The sequence below is a fragment of the Maniola hyperantus genome, chromosome 22, assembly GCF_902806685.2.
Source record: "Maniola hyperantus chromosome 22, iAphHyp1.2, whole genome shotgun sequence".
In the NCBI taxonomy this organism is placed as follows: domain Eukaryota; kingdom Metazoa; phylum Arthropoda; class Insecta; order Lepidoptera; family Nymphalidae; genus Maniola; species Maniola hyperantus.
This window is the reverse complement of record NC_048557.2, coordinates 4,996,045-5,021,552: the sequence shown is the minus strand read 5'-3', so window position 1 is coordinate 5,021,552 and position 25,508 is coordinate 4,996,045. Positions and strand designations below refer to the sequence as shown.

Here is a 25,508-nt window from a genome sequence, read left to right as displayed (position 1 = left end):
ATAATATTAGTGTAGATAAGGAAAAGGTGACTGACTGATCTATCAACGCACAGCTCAAAGTACTGGACGTATCGGGCTGAAATTTGGCATGCAGATAGATAGCTATTATAACAGAGACATCCGCTAAGAAAGGATCTTTGAAAATTCAACCCCTAAGGGGGTAAAATAGGTGTTTCAAATTTGTGTATTCCATACAGATGAAATCGGGGGCATAAGTTAGTTTTATCATATATATAGAATAGATACTACTAAAATAGTTCAATTCCAAAATAATATATTCTTTATCCATACTAATATTATAAATGTAAAAGTGTGTCTGTCTGTCTGTTTGTCTGCTAGCTTTTCAAGGCCCAACAGTTTAACCGATTTTGATGAAATTCGGTATAAAGTTAGCTTACATCCCGGGGAAGGACATAGGCTACTTTTATCTTGGAAAATCAAAGGCTCCCTATGGGATTTTTAAAGCCTAAATCGACGGACGAAGTTGCGGTCATCATCTAGTAGGCTACATTATATTAAAAAAAATTAGAGATCTCTACGAAAATTGTAATAAGCTACTTATATAATAGGGTCGCTAGTCAAATATAAAACATTTTCAGGGCTGCCGATATCCGGGCGGGACAGCATAGATCCTATGATGACAAGTATGACACTCAGCATCTTAGACGAAAAGGATATGAGCACCAGCTTCCTCTCCCAAACCACTTATCCTGACAATGACAGCTTCATGGACTCTCTACCACCCAGTTTAGTCAACTCGGTCAACTCCTCTTACATAGTCCCAAACACATCCAAAGCGAAAACTGAAACAAACGACACAAATATATTCAGTTCTGCAACATTCACTCATTTGGACCAATCCGAAAAACTGCTCTCTGCAAGACCGAGATGTCACCTATACAACAGTTTCACCAAGCGAGACTCGATCAAAAACTCTGAAAGTTACACCAAGGCGAAGGAAGAGGCGTGTCAGATCGATACAGCCAAAGTTCTCAATGAAAACTGTGATATCAATTTAGGTGTTCCCCAACCCAAGAACTCGCCAAAAACCCAAAGCAAACCCAACGGCGAAATGAGTGAGACTATAACTCTGCATTACTCTAACAATAAATTCAGGCGAGACAACGATGCAGAGAAAGAAAATGTAAACAGAACTTTTCAATGCGATGATGCTTTCTTTAAAGATATGGGCATCCCTAAAACCCAAGCAGTTGATCAAGGCAAAAACAGTATGAATGTCACATTCGATAAACAGGAACTGAATGAGATTATACAGGCGAGACAAAAGCTGTCTCTAGCAAGGAAAGCATTACCGAGCGAACCGGACAAACCTTCCAATCCAGTGAACCAAGTAGATACATCCCCAGTAAAAACTATCCAACTTCCAAACCAGACTGTTATAACAGTGCCAAAACAGAGTATGGAAAACGCCTCAGAATTACTATCGAGACGGAGAGCGATGAATAATTACGACAGACCAGAAGAACATATGAGGGAAACGCCGAAGAGGAATGCAACCTTCAAAAAATCATCTCCAACCTGTCCGAAACCCATTGTAACTAATGCAATGGACGCGACAGTTGTGTTCGTGAAAGCGGATGATAATAACATAATCGATATAAATTCTGCAACGATGAGCCTTATCGATTCCGGTGATAGGGAGTTGAATCAAGAGGTAAGTTGTTTAACCTTAAAAACTATAGCTGCCGCGCTAAACCGATGCGGGACAGCGCGAGTGACGTGCGGGTGTACGGGGCGCCCCACCGCCTCATACCCCTTCGTTCTTCTTCTTCTTCGTCGTAGCACTCTTGGCAGAGTGGTCGTGGTTTTGTTAGGCTTTAGAAGCAAACGGGTTGAGGTGGTGGAATCGAAGATCTATAAGTCTTTCCTCGTCTTTTTTTAGACTACTGTGCGAGCTATTTCTTGTCGACTTTTGTCCTTATCTCTTATTGTAATTTGCGTAACTTGCATGATGTTGAAATACAGCTTTTGTATTAAAGGAGCTGTCATTTTAAGTTTTTTTTTTAAATCTGATATATTTTGTAAGGGGCTTTTACATAGTGAAACCTAATCCTATGACAAATTTAGAGAATCACTAGTGAATTCATACACTTTCATTGCCGAAATACTCAATGGTTTGTTTAAAATAACAATACTCATAAAATTTAAATTTAGTTCACACATTAGTGTTTCGCTCAAATTGTGATTGCGAACACATGCCAATAATAAGTGTGAGACACTACCACAAAACATTTTTAGTTCATCCCAATAGTGTTCCCAATCTACAGTATTAAGGCTTAGGCATACTCCGCGCTTGTCACTCCAAAATATGTGTTATCCTTACAAAGTCGGTTTAATTTTTTCTAAATAACTTTTTATTTGTAATGCCAGGATTGGGGTATGCAAGAGCGGGCAATGGTGGGCTCCAGCGAGAGCACAGGCACTGATACTGGCACCTTCAGCTCCAGCAGTCCGCCCGAGAGTGTGCCTGATACTGCCGATCCACGTAAGTCAATGACATCACAGCCAATCTTCTTCTTCTTCACTCTGGGCTGGTTTCCGCACTTAAACGTTTCCGTCTTCACACAACCCATATTATAAATGTGAAAGTGTGTTTGTTGGTTTGTTGGTTTGTCCTTCAATCACGTCGCAACGGATTGACGTGATTTTTTGCATGGGTATAGTTAGACCTGGAGAGTGATACAGGCTACTTTTTATCCTGGAAAATCAATGTTTCCACGGGAGGTTCAAAAACCTAAATCCACGCGGACTAAGTCGCGGGCATGAGCTAAACCTATTAACCTAACCAATAATAACCTATTAACCAATGGGGATTCACAGGCAAAACTGATCTCAGAAGGCGCTGTGTGCCTGGTGCACTTTGACAGCCTGTTGTGCCAGATCATTTTTTCCACATGCAAACTGTGGAATTCTCCCTTCGGCGGTGTTTCTACTAGATTGTAACATAGGGTTATTCAAGGGGAGGAGCAACAAATTCCTGAAAGGCCTGGCATGGCATGCATTGGCGGTTCCTCTGGTGCTGCAAATGTTTTTGGGCGGCGGTAATCACTTAACATCAGGTGACCCACCTGCTCGTTTGATCGCTATTTTTATTTTATTTTTTAAATTATTCAACAGGCACTCAAGTAGCATCAACACCACTAATGGCCCTCAGAAGCGGCGTAAAGCAAGAATTCTTAGACCTCAATAGCACTATATCCCCAATTTACGATAATAATATGGTTGACGACAAATCCTATACCGTCACTAAAGTTCCAAACTCCAACGATAATATGGGGAAGCCATACTTGAACAAGGCAGTCATTAACAGTGCCACTATCGTCAAAAAAACGTCTGCTAAAAGGGATATAATGGCTGCAAAGAATTATCCAGAGAAGAAAATAGCTGCTCCCTCACAAATGCAAAGGCCAGCGGCCGTGCCTAGAGTTTCGTCTACGGATAATGGTAAGAATTTTTTTTTTTTTAAATTATAGACTAGTGCTTGGCTGGTAGTAGACCTACTGGCAAGTGCTGATGCGGCCTAAAATGGAGCGCGCTTGCCTACTATCCCTGTACCCCTCAAAATCAGTTTAACAGATGGGCCATGAAAAGCTTGCAGACAGGCAGATATACTTTCGCATATATAAAAATAGATGATGATGATGATAAAAAATCTCGTGGGAACTCTTTGATTTTAGGGCATAAAAAGTAGCTTATGTCAATTTCCGGGATGTAAGCTAGCTCTGTGCCAAATTTTATATAAATCCGTTAAACGGATGGGCCTTTAGGAATCCCGTGGGAATTCTTTGATTTTCCGGAATGAAATGTAGCCTATGTCCTTCCCCGGGATGTAAACTAACTCTACCAAATTTCATTAAATCGGTTTTGGTCCATGAAAAGCTAGCAGACAGACAGACACACTTTCGCATTTATAATATTAAGTATGGATATGGATTAGTATAATAAGTTAGAATCGAAGATAATTTAATGAATGAATGTAATTCCAGGGTTATACAGTGCTATGCCACCGCCTTCAACAGTACCAAGGAAAACCGGTTTGCCGACTTCAAAACTCCGACAGTATAGTTCTCACAAGGAACTTAATAGAATACCTGGTCAGTACACACAATTCTGTGTGATAGCCAAGTGGTTAGGACGTCCGCCTTCTATTCGGAGGTCGGGGGTTCGATCCCGGGCAAGCACCTCTAACTTTTCGGAGTTATGTGTGTTTTAATTAATTAAATATCACTTGCTTTAACGGTGAAGGAAAGCATCGTGAGGAAACCTGCATGCCCTTTGAGAACATTATGGAGAACTCTCATTCTCCATAATGTTCTCAAAGGTGTGTTAAGTCTACCAATCCGCACATGGCCAGCATGGTAGACTATGACCAAAACCCTTCTCACTCCGAGAGGAGACCCGTACTCTGTAGTGAGCCGGCGATGGGTTGATCATGATCATGATGATGATGATGACACACACACTTCTTCCCAATACATTATGTACAGGCTCACTTTCTTATTGAAGATGCCTATTCAATCTTGGTTTGAAGACAGATATCAACTACGCAAAGATGCCATCGTTTTCAAAGAGCCATATCACTGTTCTCTCTTCGAATGGTGAAGGAGGAATAGGTTTGTGAAGTTCCTGAGAATTTCGCGTAGTAGACCGATAAATAGCCTCAAGCCTTTAACAGCCTCAATAGCTCAACCGGTATAGGAGTGGACTGAAAACCGAAAGGTCGACGGTTCAAACCCCGCCCGTTGCACTATTGTCGTACCTACTCCTAGCACAAGCCTGACGCTTAATTGGAGAGGAAAGGGGAATATTAGTCATTTAACATGGCTAATATTCTTAAAAATAAAAATAAAATTGGTTATGCCAGAGCCGTAAATTGAGCAATTTCACCTTTGCTAGATCGACGACAAAGAGTGTTGTAAGCTATTATTTTTTGAAGATCAATAAGACAATGCAATTTCGCAGGTAACCCGCCTTCAAGTGCGGCGCGAGTGTTAGCGGGACGGACGATGGTACGGCGAGGGGTGTACGCGTCCAACCCCGCCCTCAGCCCCACCGCGCCCGTAGCGCCCACACACTCGGCGCTCTCCATGCCACAACGACGGGAGTCCTACACTATCGCGACACATCAGGTGCGTGCCTCCACCCGTCGGTCGGACGACGGTCGGGGTGGACTGAGCAAAGTCAAAGTACGCTATATAGCTCTCTGTGTTACTAATTAACCGACTTCCAAAAAGGAGGTGGTTCTCAATTTGGCCTGTTTTTTTTCGACTTTTTTAGGGTTCCGTACCTCAAAAGGAAAAACGGAATCCTTATAGGATCACTTTGTTGTCTGTCTGTCTGTCAAGAAACCTACAGGTTACTTCCCGTTGACCTAGAATCATGAAATTTGGCAGGTAGGTGGGTCTTATAGCTGGATTTATGGGAAAAATCTGAAAACCGTGAATTTAGGGTTAGATCACACAAAAAAAATTAAATTGTGGTCATGAACTAATAATTAGTATTTTCAATATTCAAAGTAAGATAACTATATCAAGTGGGGTATCATATGAAAGGGCTTCACCTGTGCATTCAAAAAACAGATTTTTATTTATTTTTATGCATCATAGTTTTTGAATTATCGTGCAAAATGTCGAAAAAATACGACTGTCGTACGGAACCCTCAGTGTGCGAGCCTGACTCGCACTTGGCCGGTTTTTTTATATATGTACATCGATTTTTTCCAGGTTTCTGGACCGATTTGCAAATATATTTTTTTAACCAATAGAGGTTGTTAAGGTTTCCATTTTAATTTCTGAATCCAACTCCTCAATCCTGATGCTGAAGGGTTACTGCCCGCCTAAGTTATCAAGATTCAGGAAGTGTTCACAGTGAATTAATGTTGTCGGTACTTAGTAGGATAAGCTAGTTTTACTATAAAAGCGTCTAGTTTTACAATAAAAGCTTTATCTTTACAGAGAGAAACGGAACCAGAAAGACAAGACAGGCCAACATTAATGAACCCCCCACCACTCGTCCGACAAGGAACGGAGACCTTGCGTCGTGAACGACCTCAAAGTCAGCTTGTAGCGCCGAAAGATGTAAGCAATTTTACCCTTAGCTTATTATCATGATAGTTATATAATCTCGTAGCATCAAAATAAATGATCATACTAGTGATCATAACAATACTTTTGAGCCTCAATAGCTCAACAGTTGTAAAAGGAAAAGGACTGACTGACTGATCTATGAACGCACAGCTCAAACTACTGGACGGATCGGGCTGAGGCATGCAGATAGCTAGTATGACGTAGGCATCCGCTGAGAAAGAATTTTTGAAAATTCAACCCCTAAGAGCGTAAAATAGGGTTTGGAAATTTGTGTAGTCCACGCGGACGAAATCGCGAGCATAAGCTAGTTAAAATATTTTAGCATTTAAACTACCGTGAGTGATTTCCATTCTAAAACCGCGGCGCGTGCGCGAACGGACTCCCTTGAAAAAGGACCCCGTATGGGTTCGAAACTAGTCGGGCTAACGTCGACTACACACGTGAGTAAAGCCGGGACAGATATTATTTAGAATAGTTAAAATATTGTTTTTTTTTAAATTGAGTTTCGTTTGGTGTAAAATTATAGAACAATCATAGGTGGTGGTTTACTAAAATAAGGTCCAGTTGCGTTAGCACGACAGATACTTAATTTAAGTTATGATTACCGTTAAGATTTGACCGGCAGTAAAATCAAAATGGGTTGCACAAATCAGGGTTCGTTAACTTTTGACCAAAAACCTTTAACCTTAATCATGGAGGCATGGGTACTGACTTGGGCAACTTATTTACGTTTTGGTGGTGGCAAGTGGCAACTGGACCCTAAGGATGACCAATCAACACTGAGTTATGCTGCGCTGTGCTATGCTCTATCACTCCTGTTAGAATTTAACGAAGATACAAACTTTCCTTAGCTGCGCTTTGTACGGCTGTACTATGTTTAAAACATAGCTAGGATCACGCGATACGTGCTGGCTCGCTCGTAACGCATTGGCCATCTCGCTCAGTCTTCCGTCTATCTCGCTTGCACTTGTACGCATGCATGTCGCGCTATCGCAGTCGCACAGCACACCACGCACCTCAATGTTGTTTGTAAAAAAACCAGCACCAGAAAGTTAGCTTAGCTGAGCACAGCACAGAGCAGCATAGCTCAATGTTGATTGGTCACACTAATGATATGTTAAAGTAATATAATATTTTGTGACTAACCCTTCATTGCCATTGTTGTAATATTTTGTGTTATTAATCCTACATGTTTGTGTATGTCCAACATTATGGCTCATAGCATAATCCAACAGAAAAATATGATTACCTACCAGTGGCGAGGGGTGAAAATCTAAAAAAGGGAAGCCGGAGCAACAAAACAAAATGTTCTTACCTAAAAAAATATCAGCTCCACACCACCGTCACCGATTCACCATTTATTTTGTAAAAGCACTGGTATTTTCAAAATCTTTGTGACTTTGAAAAAAGCCTTTTTATGTTGCTGTGAGACACATCTGTGCTTGCTTGCTTTATTAAATACACACTTAACCCAAACCAAATCAAAAACTAAGTATACCTAACCATTTTAGTCTTTAAATTAAAAGATAATAATCAAAGAGATTCCAACACAATCGCTAACACACAAAAACAAATGTACAAACAAATAGAAAACAAGGCCAGAACAGTCATTTGTATTCGAAAGGAATATGCCTGTTCTTTTTTACGAAATGAGCTAAAATCTAAACATCTACTTAATTATGTGAATTTAATGCCATTTCTTATGTTGAATTACCAAACTGAAACTAAATCAATATTAACTTACACTTATTAGAATTATTAGTCACTAACCCCAATTTATTATACTTAAGTATATCAAAATAACATAATCACAAACTTTAAAATCAAGCGCGCATGATGCTTCACCTTCACGTAAACAAAATATGTATCAAAGCGCCCTACAAAATACAAAATAGTAGTATGTACCTGTTGAAACAGTACTGTGAATACAATTTTTAATTTGGAGGTGTAATACAGTAACCCGGCATGCAGCGGCTTATTCATGTCTAATTTGTCTGACCTGTCAGAGCTACAAATTCGTATTTGCTACCGGGCAAAATTAAATTGGTGGTTCTCGTCCGTAAAGCAAGACAGACGTTGTTCGCTTCCTAGGGAAATGAAAGAGATGGAATGCTAAGAAAGCGCTAAGGCATAACCCGATGTTTACCGGGTTGTTTGCGAGTTTACTATACTATTATATTAGCTTGTTTATAACTATGACTTGATGCATAGCATAGATTTTATTTGATGTTATTATAAATTTTTAGGCAAATAAATTTCGTACACAGTACGTTGCATGCATTTGGGCTTTGGCCTACATTTATGTCACTAAGTACTAGTAGTACCTAAGTACTTACGCTATATGCCAATTCTGAAAGGGAAGCCGATGGGAATCGTGTTATATGGACATTTCGCCACTGTTACCTACTATAGCATGATTGGTCGGTGCCCAGGTAAAAAGCACACACAATTATTCTTGATGCCACTTCCAGGCCACTTTGATTCACCTATTTTTTTTCTATGCCTAAAGAAGTTTTACTTCTTCTTCTTTAGATAAAGTCGTAATAGTGGCCATTGGTTCACAATCTCTTAATTAAATTGACGGGATTATCAGTAAATTTGACGTTACGACAGTTTTAGTATTGGGAATCTGTCAAAATGACTATCCGTTAGATAAAGTTTATCTGGTGGTTGTGAAACAGGCCCTGAGCTTGTTAATTTTATATATCCGACCTACCACGATAACCTTCAATGTAGTTGTTGGTATTATTATGCTATGGGCCGTATGCCGTATGGCCTGGTGATACGGTTCAATTTTGTGAAGCTTCGGCTGAGCGCAGTGGGGCCGAGTGGCGTGCCAGTGTCGCTGCGGAACCACTACGCACCTGTAAGTTATCTCCATACCATTACTATCATTAAAACAACATACAGTACGCCGCAGACAATATTGTGCATCGATCCTTAGAAAGAGATAGCGGGTTCGTAGAGCGTTGTCTCTGTCATTGAGACCGACAAAACGTCACATAGGTATGAGTGACAGAGACAACGCTCTACAAAGCCGAAATCTCATTCTGAAGGTCGATGTACAATATTTCTTGCCGGCTACTGTAGATCACACTCGCCATTTTAGCTTTATGTGTCGACTGTCATGTTTACCTTTAATTAACGAATAAAATCGTACTTTTGACATGACAGTTGACACAGAGCTAAAATGTCGAGTGAGATATCAAAATGTACGCATTATATATTGCATACTGTATAGGATAATAATACGTCAGTGTGGCTAATTCCAATCTCTTACCTAAACTAAAATGACACGACTAAATCTATTGCTATCCCTTTCATAATGCTGCTCGCGGAAAAGGATGACATTAGATTTAGACCTGTTAATTTAGTTTAGTTTAGAGATTGTGTTCAAGAGAATCGGCCCCATTTTCAATTAAAAAAATATAATAAAATGCATGATAAATATCCAAAGGTATATGATACTATTTTATCGACTGTGAAACGAGATAATCTTTTGTTCTCTAGGTTTTAGCAATTCTGGATGTCTTTGTCCTCACATGAATAGGGATGTTCGCTATGTAAAACTTCTTTCGTTTGAAATTTATGTAGTCTGCGTGGACTACATAAATTTCAAACCCACATATAACCCATTTAGGGGTTGAATTTTGAAAAATCCTTTTTAGTGGATTGGACACTTTACAATGGACACACCCTCCAAAGTTCATGTCTCTAGGACTAGTGGTTTAGGCTGTGCTGTGCTGTGATATATAAGTCAGGACTTTGAATTTATATGTATATATAAAAGGAAAAGCTAACTTACTGACTGACTGTCTGACTGGTCTATCAACGCACAGCTCAAACTACTGGACGGATTGGGCTGAAATTTTGCATGCAGATAGCTATTATGACTTAGGCATCCGCTAAGAGAGGATTTTTGAAAATTCAATCCCTACAGGCGTAAAACAGGGGGTTTGAAATTTGTTTGGTCCACGCGTATGAAGTCGCGGGGATGAACTAGTTTTATATATACAGGTCAATGATCTTTGTCAGCCCTAGCCCGGCCTAGCTACGGTCTATTTGGGTTGCAAATTGCAAACACCTGTCTCAGTTTTTAGGGTTCCGTACCTCAAAAGGAAAAACGGAACCCTTATAGGATCACTTTGTTGTCTGTCTGTCTGTCTGTCTGTCTGTTTGTCTGTCTGTCTAGGTAGATCTTATAGCTGACATTTGGGGAAAAATCTGAAAACCGTGAATTTGTGGTTACATCACACAAAAAAAATTAAATTGTGGTCTTGAACTAAAAATTAGTATATTCCATTTCGAAGTAAGAGAACTATATCAAGTGGGGTATCATATGACAGGTCTTCACCTGTATATTCTAAAACAGATTTTTAGTTATTTTTATGCATCATAGTTTTTGAATTATCGTGCAAAATGTCGAAAAAATACGACTGTAGTACGGAACCCTCATTGCGCGAGCCTGACTCGCACTTGGCCGGTTTTTATCTAGTGCATTGGTCTAAAAGTGTGGTGTAAAATGTTCACTTTTCATTAAGTCGAAATAAAATAAAAAAATACAGATGGTGGCAGTGGCGTGCATAGGGTTTGAAGCCAGGGTAGGCATTAGTTAGGTAAAAACCTGTTTACTGGTAGGTCATAATGAAAAATATGCATTGAGCTATTACAACTGGGGTAAGCAGTGCATTAATGCCTCTATGACCTGCACGCCACTGGATGGTGGTGGTGAATTAAAAAATGACAAATAAAACTTGTTTTGCAATATTGCAGCCTCCTACAACTCGGCCGTACTCGATAGCGGGCACGTCACAGCTGCGCGTGTCCCGGCCCACTTCGGTCCCTCTGCAGAAGGCTGCAACAGGTATGATAGCATTTTTTATTCGGCTTTTCCTGTAAAATGTTAGATGTATGCACCTTATTGTCGATCTTGTTCAACTTTATAGCGCAGCAATGTAGGTGCTTATTCGGTTGGATCGTCATCGTTAACCAATATAATATGCCCTTTGCTGGAAATCAAAATCAAATTTTTACAAGTACTTTTGAATCGTCAAGTGCATCTAACGATGGATCTAAAAAGGAAAATAGACCCAAAAATATTTATCGAGCGCGTCAGATATTGAGAATGGGTGTTAAGTGAATCCTCAAGTAGCTCCTATTCAAAAAACTGACAATTTGGACCCAACCAGTCATGGCTGATTTTTGAAACTTTGTGATTCTCCCATTTCCTGACGTCACACTCAAATTGTCAGATTAATGAAATGTACACTTTTCTGCATCTAATTAACATAAGTTAATCAAAAAATCCTCACGGGAAACCTAAAGCCAGGCGTATAGAGTCGCAGCAATCATCTACTAATGAAACTATATTTTTCTCAGTGCCGATGCCACAAGTAGAACAGCCGCGACCGTCGACGGGCGTCGATCGCATGTCTGCGCTGCCCCGGCCTTCCCGATTGCCTGCGCCGAGGAGAGCTCTAAGGTACTTACTTATATTAAACCTACTTCATCATCAACTCGGCTCACTACTGAGCACGGGTGTACTCTCAGAATGAAAAGGGATAAACCATAGTCCACCTCGCTCTGGCCAAATGCGGATTGGACGGCTTCACACACCTTTGAGAACATTATAGACAACTCTCAGGCATGCAGGTTTACTCACGATGTCTTCCTCAGTAAAGTTGGAGATGGGTTGATGATGATGATGATCTTGGTGATCTTCTTCTTCTTTTCGAGTCGACGGTCACCTCAAACACGGGCAGCCCAAAAAGCCGCAACCGCGATTGCTCGGTCGGCAGCGTTGTACAGCTCCTCGTTCGTGCAGGCTGTCGGGCACGCAGGGCACCCAGTCATGTGCGCAATGGTCTGTTTCGGATGACCGCAGATGCACTGTGTATCATGTACCGAGATAAAGCCCCACCTCGCCAAATCCACCCTAGACCTCCCCACCCCCGCTCTGAGGCGGTTGAGCGACCTCCAGACAGGCCAGCTGAGATTGTATCCTTCGGCTAGTCTCTCCCTCATGCTGGTGTTCGGATTCGGGGTACCTAGCCGTGACCTCCACATAGCAAGACGTGTAGTTTCAGCGGACTGCTTGAGAGGCTGCACTGAGTGTAAGAAGCTATTCCTTGAGCGCAACCTAGGACGGGCCGGTTTATGACTGAATAGTGGGTGACGTCTATCCTGTGTCTGCTTTGTTCTTTCTACCGAGCTAGAGACCGCTCGACGCACCTCAGGGGGGGCTATTCCTGCCAGCTGGTGCAGTTTGTCGGTAGGTGTTGGTTTCAGACAACCTGTTATTAGACGGCAGGACTCATTCAGAGCTACGTCGATCAGCTTTGCGTGTGCCGATCGTTCCCATGCAGGGGAGGCATATTCGGCAGCGGAATAGCAGAGCGCAAGGGCTGTAGTGCGCAAGACGGTTGGTTTAGCTCCCCAGGAAGTCGCAGTCAGCTTTCTCAGTAAGTTGTTGCGTGTGCAGACCTTTTGCTGGGTGTTCATGCAGTGCTGTTTCATTGTCAGGCTTCGGTCGAGGGTTACGCCCAGGTATTTGGGTAATCTATTATGCGACAATTTTGTGTTTTGCCATGTGATGTTAAGTTCTCTGTTTGCGTCTTTATTACGAAGGTGGTATACGCAGACTTCGGTTTTATTTGGGTTTGGTTTCAATCCATTTGCCGCATAGTAGTCACCGAGCTGGTTCAGGGATTTGGTTAGTGCTTCCTCTGCGCTCGTGAAGCTGTCCGCTTGAGCTGCTAGTGCTAGGTCGTCTGCGTAAATGAAGCTTTTAGTGTCCTGTGCCCTAGGCTGGTCGTTTGTGTAGATATTGAACAGGCTTGGCGCCAGGACGCTACCCTGTGGCAATCCATTACGCTGTGTACATCCATTATCTTGGTGATAGCGATGATAGTAAAGATGATATGGACACTGATACAATTTTTCTTTTTCTTATAAAAGAATATTAGCCATGTTAAATGACTAATATTCCCCTTTCCTCCAACTAAGCGTCAGGCTTGTGCTAGGAGTAGGTACGACAATAGTGCAACAGGTGAGGTTTGAACCGTCGACCTTTCGGTTTTCAGTCCACTCCTTTACCGGTTGAGCTATTGAGGCTCTAAGGTTTGACACTTCAAGCAGATCATCATCATTGTTAACCGATAGTCGTCCACTGTTGGAGATGTAGGTCTCTTGTAGGGACTTCCACACGCCACGGTCTTGCACTGCCTGGATCCAGTGACTCCCAGCGACTCGTCTGATGTCGTCTGTCCACCTAGTAGGGAGTCTTCCAAAGGCGCTTTCCGGTGCGAGGTCGCCATTCTAGCACCTTGGGACCCCAATGTCTATCGGTTTCTCGAACTATGTGCCCTGCCCATTGCCACTTTAGTTTCGCAACCCGTTGAGCTGTGTCGGTTACGGGTCGGGAAGTAATTCTCTACTTCTGGCATAAAATTTTGCAAACTAGCTGATGCCCGCGACTTCGTACGCGTGGATTTAGGTGTCAAAAATCGCGTGGGAACTCTTTGATTTTTCGGGATAAAAAGTACCCTCTGTCACTCTCTACGTCTTAAACTATACCCATGCAAAACGTCACGTCGATCCGTTGCTCCGTTGCGACGTGATTGAAGGACAAACCAACAAACGAACACTTTCACATTTATAGTAGGGGTAGTGATTAAATTATTAATTTTGTTTCAGACCCCCATCAGTATACTCAGTTGCCCCGACGGGCGACACGGACCAATACTGACATACGATTTGTTGTGCCAAACTCCTGGGCCTCTAGCCCTTGCATTATTTATGTATTAAACTAATAAATAAACTAAATCTAGCGTTAAAAACACTTCAGTTCAGTTTGCTAGGATAACTGTGTCGTCACATAGAGCGGTTTTTGAGATCTAAATTACAATCCACTGATTACACGATAGGTTTTTTTGTCAGTTACGCCCTGGTTTTGCCATTGTCTTTGCTGTGACTGACAAAAACATAGACGTGACGAAAACCTACCGTCTAATGCGGTGACTGATGTTCGCATGACGAATGTCTGGATAATTTTCTGCTCCATCAATCATTAGTTACACATGATCATCAATCATGATTGATCTATCGTTTAATGGACTCCTATATGATGGCACCGTTATCCTAGGAAACCTGAGTGTAAGACTGCTTTTGCACTGGTTCGATCTGAATCCGAGAAAAAATTACTCCGAAATACTAGACAACTTTGTTATGGAGTAAATATAAGATGAAGTCCCTAATGAGTTACTGTCATCCGGAATCAGTTTAGATTTTCTTGATCAGATTTTTGATCTGATTCGATTCGAATCAGTGCACAAGCGTTTACACTGTAAGATCACACTTATTGCCATTGTTTTCTCGATATAAACTATAGTACCCGACGGTCGAGATAGCAATCGTGAAGGGAACGCCCCGTACAGCCCCCGTGCTGATCCGGTGCGGGTGAGCGCGGGTGACGTGCTGAAGTGCGGGGCGTTCCTCCGCCCTGATTGCCATCTCGACCTGTCGCGGACTATAGATAAAATCTGTGACAAAATCATTTTGATACTCATATGTGACATGTTTTGTGACAGTTTTCTTGAAGTGGTTATATTAGGCTTGAAGGAAGATGATATCAAAACAAAAAGTGTGATCTTAGCTAAACTAATATACTCCGAGAGCCCGTGGGAATTTGAGTATAGTGCTTGATAAAACACAGCACAGCACAAGCACAGCTGCTACTTTGGTGTGGGTCTTTGGCAAAGGCCAAAAGGTAGGTAAAGACTTTTCTTCTTGGGCCCTGTAGAGATATGCTTATCTGTCGGTTCCGGTTATTATGCTGACGTCTGATGAAAACTATACATAATTTTTTTTTACCTGACTTCTTGTTTATCCTGTTGCGAAGATCAGATGAAAGTTGCTGACGTGAATACTTAAAGCCTTTCAATAATAGTTTCAAACAATGAGCAAAGGAACAGTTACAGTTGTAGCACAGAGTAAATACATAGAGTGAGACGAGCCTTTGATGTTTAAGTACTAGGCTGGCTTTACGGTTGTAGTAGGTACTAACATACCCGAACAACTGATCTGCTAACGACTACTACACAAGATAGTGAATGTCTGCTTTTTTTTTAAATTTATATACTAGCACTTGGCTGCAATCAGACCTGCTGGCAAGTGATGATGCAGCCAGATAGATCTTCTGCCGGTTGGTTTAGTCCCCCCCCCCTGTCTCCCGCAGAATTGCTCTGTCTAGATATCTCCATCGACCGACTGTATGAAGTGTCTCTATAGTCTGAAAAGTATATCAAACTACACCTGCCAACTGTTCAGACTTTCAGCTATTATCAAGCACCTTTTTCAATTTTCCCACTATCTCCTGGAATAATACGAAATAAATACGACTGATTAACGAAATTCGATGTCTATTGTCGAACTTCCAACCGCTTTCGTATAAAACTTTTTTATGTAAATTGTTAATAAATAATATAATTTAAAAATAAATATTCCCAGTATTGTTGCTCATAGATTCTACCGTTTGAGATTAAGATTAAAATATTACTAATTAATCTGTAGTAACAATATTGATGATATTTTTTATTTGATAGTCACCAATCGATTGTTGTTAATGCTAATTTTAAGGGGTTTATGCGTATATTATTTGATTAAAAACATTTTTAAATCTGAGGTTTTGAACAAAATAACCGATTTTTCAGTAATATACGCATATAATTTTATCAGAAAAGTTCATATTAAGGCGCGGACATACTTGCAACTTTCGTCAAAGTTAAAAAGAGTTCTCCAAATGTCGCGCTTTTGTGTATAAGATTTCACGTGACATATAAGATGTGACACGAAAATCGCAAGTGTGCGTTGTTCGCTATTGTATAATATAATTTCAAAAGTCTAAGAAAACAATCGATTACATAATATAAGTTTTTTTATATAATTTACTCCCTAACTTTAGCATAATTTTTGTACGAAATTTTTTAAACTGACTAGTGTCAACGTTTTTACCATAACTTCTAAAAATACCTTTTTAACATTTCATTAAGTATGAATTATATTAGTTGTGGTATTTGGAAGACAAAATTGTGATTTGGCTTCAAAGCAATAAAAAAAATTGTAGTTCCTGACATTAAATACTTTTTAAGACGGAAACATACTTATAACACGCAAACATAAGGTGCACAAACATTACTGTGTCATGTGTCGTAATGCGACAGAAGGTTATTGGAGTCATTATGAAAACATGAGTTAGTCTATCGTGAAGCCTATATTGTTGATTTGTCATGAGTCACATCACTCGCATGTTATAGGTATGTTACCACCTTAAATTTCGAAATGAATGCACACACATTTTATCATGACTTTTTACTGACATTCTTTTGATATATTTTATATGCACGAATTAATAAATATATATTTCGACATTCAAAATTTTTTTATCTAAAAATTTTGTTATTGTCTTGCACTTGAGGGTAGGAAATTCGCTTTTCAGATAGTGAAAGGTCTCCAATTTCATCCTCCGAAATTTTTATAATGCTCTCCTTCTAACGTTAAATATTTAGCTCAAAATTCCAAATTTTCCACCTAAAATTCACGATTTTGGTACAAAGACATACAAACTAAGATATTATTTCTATGTTATATTTACAAGTTTAGTGCGTAGTAATTTTATTAATTAGTATCGTGTATCGACCACGATTCAGAATTAGTTATTTATTTTTCAGAATAAGACAATTTTTGCATTTTGTTTAGAGATTGTATTCATATAGGGACGTGTAAATGTATGATTGCTTTAGATGTAAAATTTACTACACTATACAAAATATATCTTTGGAAACCTAAGTTCTAATTGATTCGCTGTCTTTGACACTGTCAAAAGCCTTCACTGTCCACTTATCTGACTGTAGTTTCGATTTTCCATTTATTCATAACAAAATAGGGAAAAAATTGTATCGCTATTTCAAACTATTTACACGCACAAATAGTACACGATTTTCAACGAAATATTTAAAAAAAAAAAAGCAAAATTAAAGTGTTTAGCTGGTTAAACGCTGTTTATGTATGTATACAATATACCTACTAATATAATATTATTCATGTAAATTATGTAAAGTTCGTTATTAATCTAATTTAAAATCTTAATAAGTGTCGCCTACCGCTTTTCCTATTACAAATAAAATATAATATACTTAATATACATATAGTTAAAACTCACTTAAAACAGATCAATATCATTCAGCTTAAAAAAATAATTACTACGCAAAAGTTATATCAAAATATTACACAATCAAACTTAATACAATACTATACATATTAATATATTGCACAAAATCACTTGTTACGCACTTTGTAGATGCACATACTACAAAAGCTTATGCATCTTTTAAATTTTATTTTATTTTATTTATAACTTGTCTTACTTGAGTTATGATGCAATAAAATTGTAAAATGGTGTTAATTTTGTTATACATAAATAGTTTAACTGTTACTAATTCTATTATACACCTCTAATCTCTAAATGAAACTAAAATTACATGTCTAAATATATGACTATCCCTTTCACAATGTACCTTGCAGAAAAGCAAAGCATTAGATTTAGAACTGTCAATTTGGTTTAGAGAACTTTTCGACCTGTTTCCTCCTTCACCTATCTAATATCGTACCGCAAGGCATCGCCAAGGAGTCGAAATTCCATGGATACTTACAAAGCGATTTGCCTCCTCATTTCTAATTTGGAACGCCGTTTCGACATCAGTTTTCCCCTCCAATTATAATATGGGTACCTCCAAGTCAAGAGTGAATAGGCATCTTCTAGGCAAGCGCACTCCATCTTAAGCTGCATCATCACTTGCCACCAGATTTGCAGCCAAGCGCTGCAAATCTATAAATTTAAAAACGATTGTCTAGACCAGCGGTTCCCGAATTCTTTTGGCTTCGGAACCCTTTTTGTTTCACCATTTTTCGGCGGAACCCTAGCTTTTAGTAAGAAGTAAACTAAAGACGGAAATACACTTACATCTCGTGGCGTGTGGTAGCGCGCCAGAAGCATATCGGTTTCATACATTTAATATGGTTAAAGACATACTTGAATGCCTTGTCGTGTCACGTCCTGTCAAATGTATGAAAACGTATGATCCTGGCGCGCCACGACATGCCACGCCACGTAAGTATATTTCCGCCTTAACAGCAACATTTTTTTTCGTGAAATCACACCATCTGAGGCTTTTTGGATTGGTGTCCGCAATGTTTGATGTTAAGAGAAAGACTTTTTAAGATAAAAATATTTACTTAGTTAGAAGAAAAGGTAATTACAAAAATTTTAATGTGATGAATGAAATCTCTTCATAGTTTTCCTTAAAATTACATCGAAGTCAGGTTTTATGTCCGACAATTGGATGCGGAGGTCTGGTGCAGCATTCAACCTACTCCTAAACTTATTTTTCGTGTAGGCGTACGCTGAAAACCCAGCCTCGCATCTGTAAGTTGTCACAAATGGGAGTAATGCTATGATAGCTTTTTCAGCAATGCCCGGGTATTCGTTTTTCAGGCCAATCCAAAATTGACTCGGGTTCATGATAGCTTCAGATTCGAAAAGTTGTTGGAGTGTGGATGAATTTTTAATATCAATTAAATTTTCATATTCCAATACAGTCAGTGTTAAAGGTTTGGTACTAATCCTAAATGGATTTCGGACCCATTCGATTTCCCGTAACCGAAGCTTTTCTTCTGGAAAATATTCCTCCAAAGATGTTTTTAGGTTTGTCAAATGTTCACGTATACTTATCTCTACGTCTGTAGCGATTTGAAGATGATTATATTTTTTGAGAAATTGCTCAAGTAGTGGAAAACACTCATACCTTTTTTGTCCAAGACATTCAATCCACAAGGCGATTTTCTCTTTCAATGAAGATACTTTGTCACTCACTGTAAATATGGTTATCATTCTTCCCTGCAAAGAGCTGCTCACTGTGTTCAGTTTATCAAATATGTCAGCCAAATAAGCCAATCTCATCAACCATCGCTCGTCTCGTAACAGTTCAAGATAGCTAGCACTTGCAGGCGAAGGAAGGGTCTGTAAGAAAACTTTCAGTTCATCGCGCAATTCATATAATCTGTTTAAAACCCTTCCTCTGGAAAGCCACCTCACTTCCGTGTGTAGAAGGAGTGATTGATGCTGACTTTTCATGTCTTCACACGTTTTTTTGAATAGCCTTGACTGCAGTGGACGTGTTTTCACAAAATTGACGATTTGTACGGCTTGATCAAGGACTTGTTTTAAATCAGATGGCACTCTTTTCACGGCAAGAGCATGACGATGTAAAATACAATGACTGCTAGTACAATTTTGCGCAACAGTTTTAATTCTTGACACTGTTCCTTTTACTTTACCAATCATGGCTGCAGCTCCATCGCTGCATACATCAATACATTTATTCCAATCAATTTTGTTTTTTTTCATGTATTCATCAATAACTTTAAAAATTTCTTCTCCAGTTGTATTGGCCTCCAAAGGAGCACAGAGAAACAAATCTTCTTCGATAGATTCTCTGTATGGATATCTGACAAAAACTAGCAGTATTGCTAGTCCGGCAACATCCGTACTTTCGTCCAGTTGCATTGCAAATGCATTGCTCTCTTTCAATCTATCAATCAATTCATCTTCAATGTGGTCTGAAATCTTATGAATACGGTCAGATACGATGTTGTTCGAACACTGTACCGTTGCCACTTTCTTAGCTGAATCCTCTCCAAGCAAGCAGGCAACAACTTCAGTCATGCATGGTTTCAAAAAATCCTCGGCTATTGTGTGAGGTTTTCCAGCTCGTGCAATCTTATAACTTAGCATGAATGAGGCTTTCGTGGCGTTTTCATTATCAGTTTTTGCATATTTTTGTAAAGCGGTCACACCTGCTTGATGTACATCTCTTTGTCTTTCAAAAAAACTAATGTTTTTATTTTTGAGGTGAGGATGATTAGTATCAAGGTGACGCTTAAGCTTTGCAGGTGCCAGGGAGCTATTCAACAAAATCTTGCTGCAAACAACACATTTTCCATCAGGATTTTCAGCATTCCCTATCGGTATAAATCCATAGGACAGATAGGACTCATCATATTTTCTCTTTTTTGAAGATATTCCCGCTTGACGTTCAGTATGGTCGGTAGTAGATGGTATCACTGTGTTTTGCTGATTTTGTTCAACAAAAGTGTCTTCCGTACCAATACCCTGAAAAAAAAATGCAATAAAAAACAGTTCGTATAAGCGCGGACACATACGTGTAACTTTAACAAATTGAAATAAATTATAAAAAATAGAATTAAGTTCTTACTGAACAACTAGCACCACTGGTAATTTCCGTTTTTTTTTCAATTGTCTCTCCTTCTGGTGAAGATGAGACTTGGTCAAAAGCTTGATTAGATTGATAAGTATTAACATTACTGTCCACAAAGCTAGCACCACGTTTCCCCTTAGCAATCCCAGGTTTTAGCCATTTATCCATCGTGAACTGTAAGTAAAACACAGCAATATTTTAGGCAAAAACGACCTGTTTTTGTGGAACTATTATAAGTAGCATTTGATTTATCATTATAATACGTAAAAATAATAAAAAATTTATTCTTAGCTTATTTTCGAGTTTTAAAATTTGGTATCAAAAACTTGATCACGTGCAGTCCTAGTAATATTGTAGTAGTATTGTAGTAGTATTGACTCAACTGAATGGTCGCAAGCTGCCGCGGTATGCCGCGGGCGGCGGGAGAGCGACGAACGGCGCGGGCGGTGGGAGGACGACGAGCGGCGCGGGCGGTGGGAGGACGACGAGCGGCGCGACCGGGCGACGCGACACGTGACACGCACAGCGTACCTACCTACCTACATGGCGCCTAAATGGAATTTTGGAATGCAATATTTTAAAACAAGTTGATTGAAAATGAATAATAAATTACGTCAATTTAATATTATCACAAGTGAAACGATTTACAATATGGAAATCTTGAATTTTCGCGGAACCCCTGAGGGTCTTTCACGGAACCTCAGGGTTCCGCGGAACACCTTTTGGGAACCGCTGGTCTAGACAATAGAATCAGCCATATTTTTCTTACTAAATGTATTACTGTCCTTTCCACAATTTTTGTTATGGATAATGAAAGTAATCCTTGAAGATGAATTTAGGGCTTTATATAACGGAATTAGCACCATTACTCTATACGCCTGGAGCGCTAAAATACATGTCTTTTAATTTTTTTTAATGATTTATTAAATAAATTAACATTGCACGGAGTTAAGGCTAGAGAGACTGTCCATTCCCATAAACTATTGGAATGAAGGTGCAAACAAACTGCCGTATCGTGACGAGCCGTGATGCAATAGATGCCTGTCAGAGTCAAGTTATGTCATGTGCACCACTAGAGATGTTGCCAACTAATTAAATCAGCAACTCTTTGTCAATCAAAACGCGCGATTAGTTTGGGAGCTTGTATGAAATAGGGGTGCCGTAACGTCATAAACATTTGCCGTGATTTTTTTCTTTAATCGATAATTTAAAATGGTAATCAAATTTACGAATAGAGATTGGAATTTTACGTATTTTCGAAGACGCTCTATTTAATAATTACAACAAAAAGTTTTTGACATACGAAACATAATTTTCACGTGTACGGGTCAGTGACGGACAAAAGTCTTATCAAAAATAAGATAATAAAAAATACCTGTTATTCGATCGTCAAGTCGGTATGCGTTGGGAACAGCGAAACACGACAGTTCGTTTGCACCTTTAATGTGTGTCAGTCTTTATGTCTGTGTAGTGATGCAACCACACTTTGAAAACACACGATTCTACGCCAAACGTGTTAAATCAAAATATAATAGCCATTGCGAAGACCGACGTAATGATGCGTGTTAGAGCGGTTACGCACTCATCCGATCCGAGTCCGTGAAAATACGGATAAAAAACTTGGACTGAACTCTGAAACTGACATTGTTGTGACACTGACTGACAAACTGACTTGATATTCTGATGATCCTCTATGCTATTTAGTGGACATCTTTGACATATCTACGTCATGCGTCCAAGATATTCTCACGGATGACCGATTTTTTTGTAGTATCTCATTGGCTAAGTAGTCAAATCTGAGATGCGATTGGTGGTTGAGATCAGTAGAGCTAATTTTGACTTTGCTTAGACTCAAGATAGAGTTAAAATAAGACAGATTCATGTAGAGATATAAATTATAAATCTGTCAAACTCTATCTTAAGTCTGAGAAAAGCCAAAGCACGCCTTATACAACCTCAGTGGCACAAAACGGTTATATACTACTTGACTAAACACGGGTGGCGTCGTGTTACAAGGTGTTTGGTTCATAAAATTGTGTAAAATCTCAGAGTGCACAGGTGATGGGATCTAAGTTCACGTCGTGTTACGGTGCAAACACATTGAGCTGGCGCAGCGTGTCGTGAATCGTGATGCGACAGAAGACGATCGGTGTCGTAATGGACATGTACATTATGCACACTGCAGGTCATTTTCGGAAAAACTGCATCACTCATTATTACAATCGCAATTGCTGCGATTGGCTGAATTTGTGATATTCTTTTTGCAACAATGCATTGTAGCCAATAGTGAGCGAGTGTCAACCAATCGGTGATTGCGATCGTGACATTGTAGCTGTGTTTCTAGTTTCTACCGCAATCGAGCTCCTGGTTTGTTGTGATTCCATCTCGCGCAGTGACAGTTGAAGTGCGCCCGATTAGTCGATCTGCACGCCCGTGTGTTGCGACACGACACGGCAGTGTGTTTGCACCCTTTTATATGTATTTATTAGCCTGTCGGTCCATCCGTTGCGTCGCTTTCTGAATTATTCCGCCGTGTACGGTTTGTTTTGACACATCGTGCCTTATGTAGGTAGTGTAAGAATTTTGTTTTCATTTTCTAATAAAATTGTGTATTTACAAAAATGGTTTTGTTTTTCTTTACTTATTGATACCTAAAACCCAAAATCCATATCTAGACGAATGATTAAAACTAAGGCTGAGATCTATAGTATAGAGCGCACTTTGACTTTGCTCAGACTCATGATTGAGTTAAAACGAGACAGATTTATGTGAAAGATATAGCTCTGTCAATATTATATAGCCTATGGGAGGCGCATGTTTTTTCTTTTCGGCACCTCCCGAAACCAAATCTAAGTAAGTATTCACAATTTGATAAAACGATCACGAATTTTCTTTCGGCCCCCGGCCTTCGAGGGCCGTGGGGCCCTTTGGTCCGTGGGCCCGTAGCATTTTGCAAGGATTGCCACCCCACTGACGTAACGACTCTAGAATCTAGTGCATACTGTGAGAATTCTGACGTGACTGAAAGTATGCGGAATCTAGAACGAAATGTATTGAATAAAGTGGCGTCAGCGGCAGATGTCAGATGTCAGATGTCGGTCGCCGACCACGTCACGTGCGCTTGTGGCGCACTTGCACTTGTGGCGCACCGGCGCCGCCGCCGCCGGTGCGCCACAAGTGACGTGTTCTTTGAACGAGTCTCGAGCGGCGCACACCCTGCCCCATAGGTTAAGCCGCCTCTGGCTGTGATTGCCGACGTTATAGAACGGTTCTAGAACTCTATAACCTATATAAACTATTTTTTACGCTTGTAATTCATTAGAAAGTGACGCATTTCCGCTTTTCCGCTTAGCATATTTGTATTGGAAATCGGACTTTATGCTAATTCAACAGAATTTATTTTGGCAGGGAATTAAATCTCAAGTGCACTCATCTCTGGGTGCGGGCCAGCCAGCCAGCCAGCTAACCAGCAAGCCAACCAACCAGCCAGGCACCCAGCCCTCAACCGGGGTCCCCCGAGTTGAGGGCTGGGATCATCCCATATCCATACAAAAATCAAGTCGATCCGTTGCACCGCTAGCGGCTCTCTACCCGCCTTCTCCACTTCTGTCGCGCTGGCAAGTTACATACCGATTTCAAAGCCCAATGTAAATAAGAATGTTAGCAGTATTTGGAAGCAAGCGGCATCTCATCAGTTAAGTCGTTCCGAAGATTAGCTCGTTCAAACAGGCAGACAGACAAATATTTTAAAAACGTTTGATTCAGTTATGGGTACAGTTCAAATAACCATATGACTATGAGCTTAATATGATGTAGTTATTTGAAATTACAGACCGACACTTCAATTTTAATTTATTAAAATAAATTAATTAATTAGTATAGAGTATAGAGTATAGATCTATGGTTTAGATATGGATGGCTTTGGAAATGGTACCTAACTATTATTAAGATTTATAAAATTCCTAAACAGACAGTTTAATTTAAAATTAGTATGGTATAGCAGTTAGTTAATATAATTTTAAATTTTTCCTGCTTTTTCAAAATGTTCCTCTTTTTGTAACGATTTCGCACCAATGTTGCCACGTATAAAATAAAGTTTTAACGGCTATTGTTATCTGTTACACAGTTTGTCAATGTCAAATCGTTTATATGTGTGAGTGTGTGTAATGGTGTAAAACGAAATCGCACGTTTTGCATGTGTGCAACGTCGCGAGTGCTGTCTACTAAATAATTTTCGCTTTATACGTTTTTATTTTTATAAATAACCGATTTAGACAAAGTGATTAGTAATGTAATAACGTAAAGTGATAAGATTTGTGATATATCAACGCTATGGCCCTGAAAATACACAGTGTTTTGTTCTGTGCAATAGCTCGTCACTTTGGTTGTTTGTGAATGACGTCTGCGCTTAGCGCAACGAAAAGTGGAATTATATTTTGATTGTGACAAGTAGTGCAAACATAAGTAAATTAAATTGTAATAACCGATGCGTGTTTGTAAAATGGATGAGTGTCTTCTACATCGGAACATTCCTAAATCGTCTGGGGCCTTCAGAACTGGCTCATGAAGAAAGGGTTAGTTTACCTGTTTTTTGTTTACTTTTGGTATACTACTAGTGATCGTCTGTAAGTCCTAAACATATCCAAAGTGATATCCAATTAAAAACAATTATAAGGTCTTAAGAAAATTAATTAACGCTCGAGCGATTCGTGAATTATAGGTTATGATTGGTTGATAGAGTTGTTTATTGGTATCACTTGTTCATATATTATAAGTAATTACTTATATCACTGATGGGTATTGGATATAAACACGGATGCGATAGTTTTAGATTGAGGTTGGGATGAATTCAGTCTCTTTTGTTACTTTCTCTTATCCATGGAGTGAAGGGAGTGACAGTGATAGCTTGATGCCGTCCGTCGTGGTCGCAAGTGAGACGGCGCTCTACAATACGAGATTACAACTATGTTACCTATAAAACTACATAATATTATCAAAGTTATGTATGCTAATTATTTTAAACATTAAATTGCATTAACTTAGTTTATTTAAGCATTAAAATATGATT

The 25,508-nt window shown here is 39.6% G+C and overlaps 2 protein-coding genes across 4 annotated transcripts in view; one reads left to right on the top strand and one right to left on the bottom strand.

Annotated features, from left to right (window-relative positions):
- LOC117992859 (uncharacterized) overlaps positions 1-23,062 on the top strand; it is a 40,466-nt gene extending 17,404 nt beyond the window's left edge. The window contains exons 6-17 of one of the 3 annotated variants that reach the window (XM_069506186.1): positions 600-1,675; positions 2,392-2,506; positions 3,139-3,465; positions 4,008-4,115; positions 4,984-5,150; positions 5,976-6,098; positions 8,911-8,973; positions 10,881-10,971; positions 11,487-11,589; positions 13,803-14,495; positions 14,641-18,024; positions 21,189-23,062. In XM_069506186.1, the coding sequence (XP_069362287.1) occupies positions 600-1,675; positions 2,392-2,506; positions 3,139-3,465; positions 4,008-4,115; positions 4,984-5,150; positions 5,976-6,098; positions 8,911-8,973; positions 10,881-10,971; positions 11,487-11,589; positions 13,803-13,854 (2,225 nt within the window). In that variant the 3' untranslated portion in view covers positions 13,855-14,495; positions 14,641-18,024; positions 21,189-23,062. Of the gene's footprint in view, positions 1-599; positions 1,676-2,391; positions 2,507-3,138; positions 3,466-4,007; positions 4,116-4,983; positions 5,151-5,975; positions 6,099-8,910; positions 8,974-10,880; positions 10,972-11,486; positions 11,590-13,802; positions 18,025-21,188 lie in introns of all 3 variants that reach the window. The other 2 variants (XM_034980567.2, XM_069506187.1) reach the window with 2 other exon arrangements.
- On the bottom strand, positions 18,009-20,713 carry LOC117992861 (zinc finger BED domain-containing protein 5-like). The gene is made up of 2 exons (XM_034980569.2): positions 20,438-20,713; positions 18,009-20,334 (listed from the first exon to the last, which is right to left on the bottom strand). Exons 1-2 carry the CDS (start codon positions 20,606-20,608, stop codon positions 18,430-18,432), a joined length of 2,076 nt encoding a protein of 691 aa, XP_034836460.1. The 5' UTR covers positions 20,609-20,713; the 3' UTR covers positions 18,009-18,429.
- Positions 23,063-25,508: the final 2,446 nt, after the last annotated feature.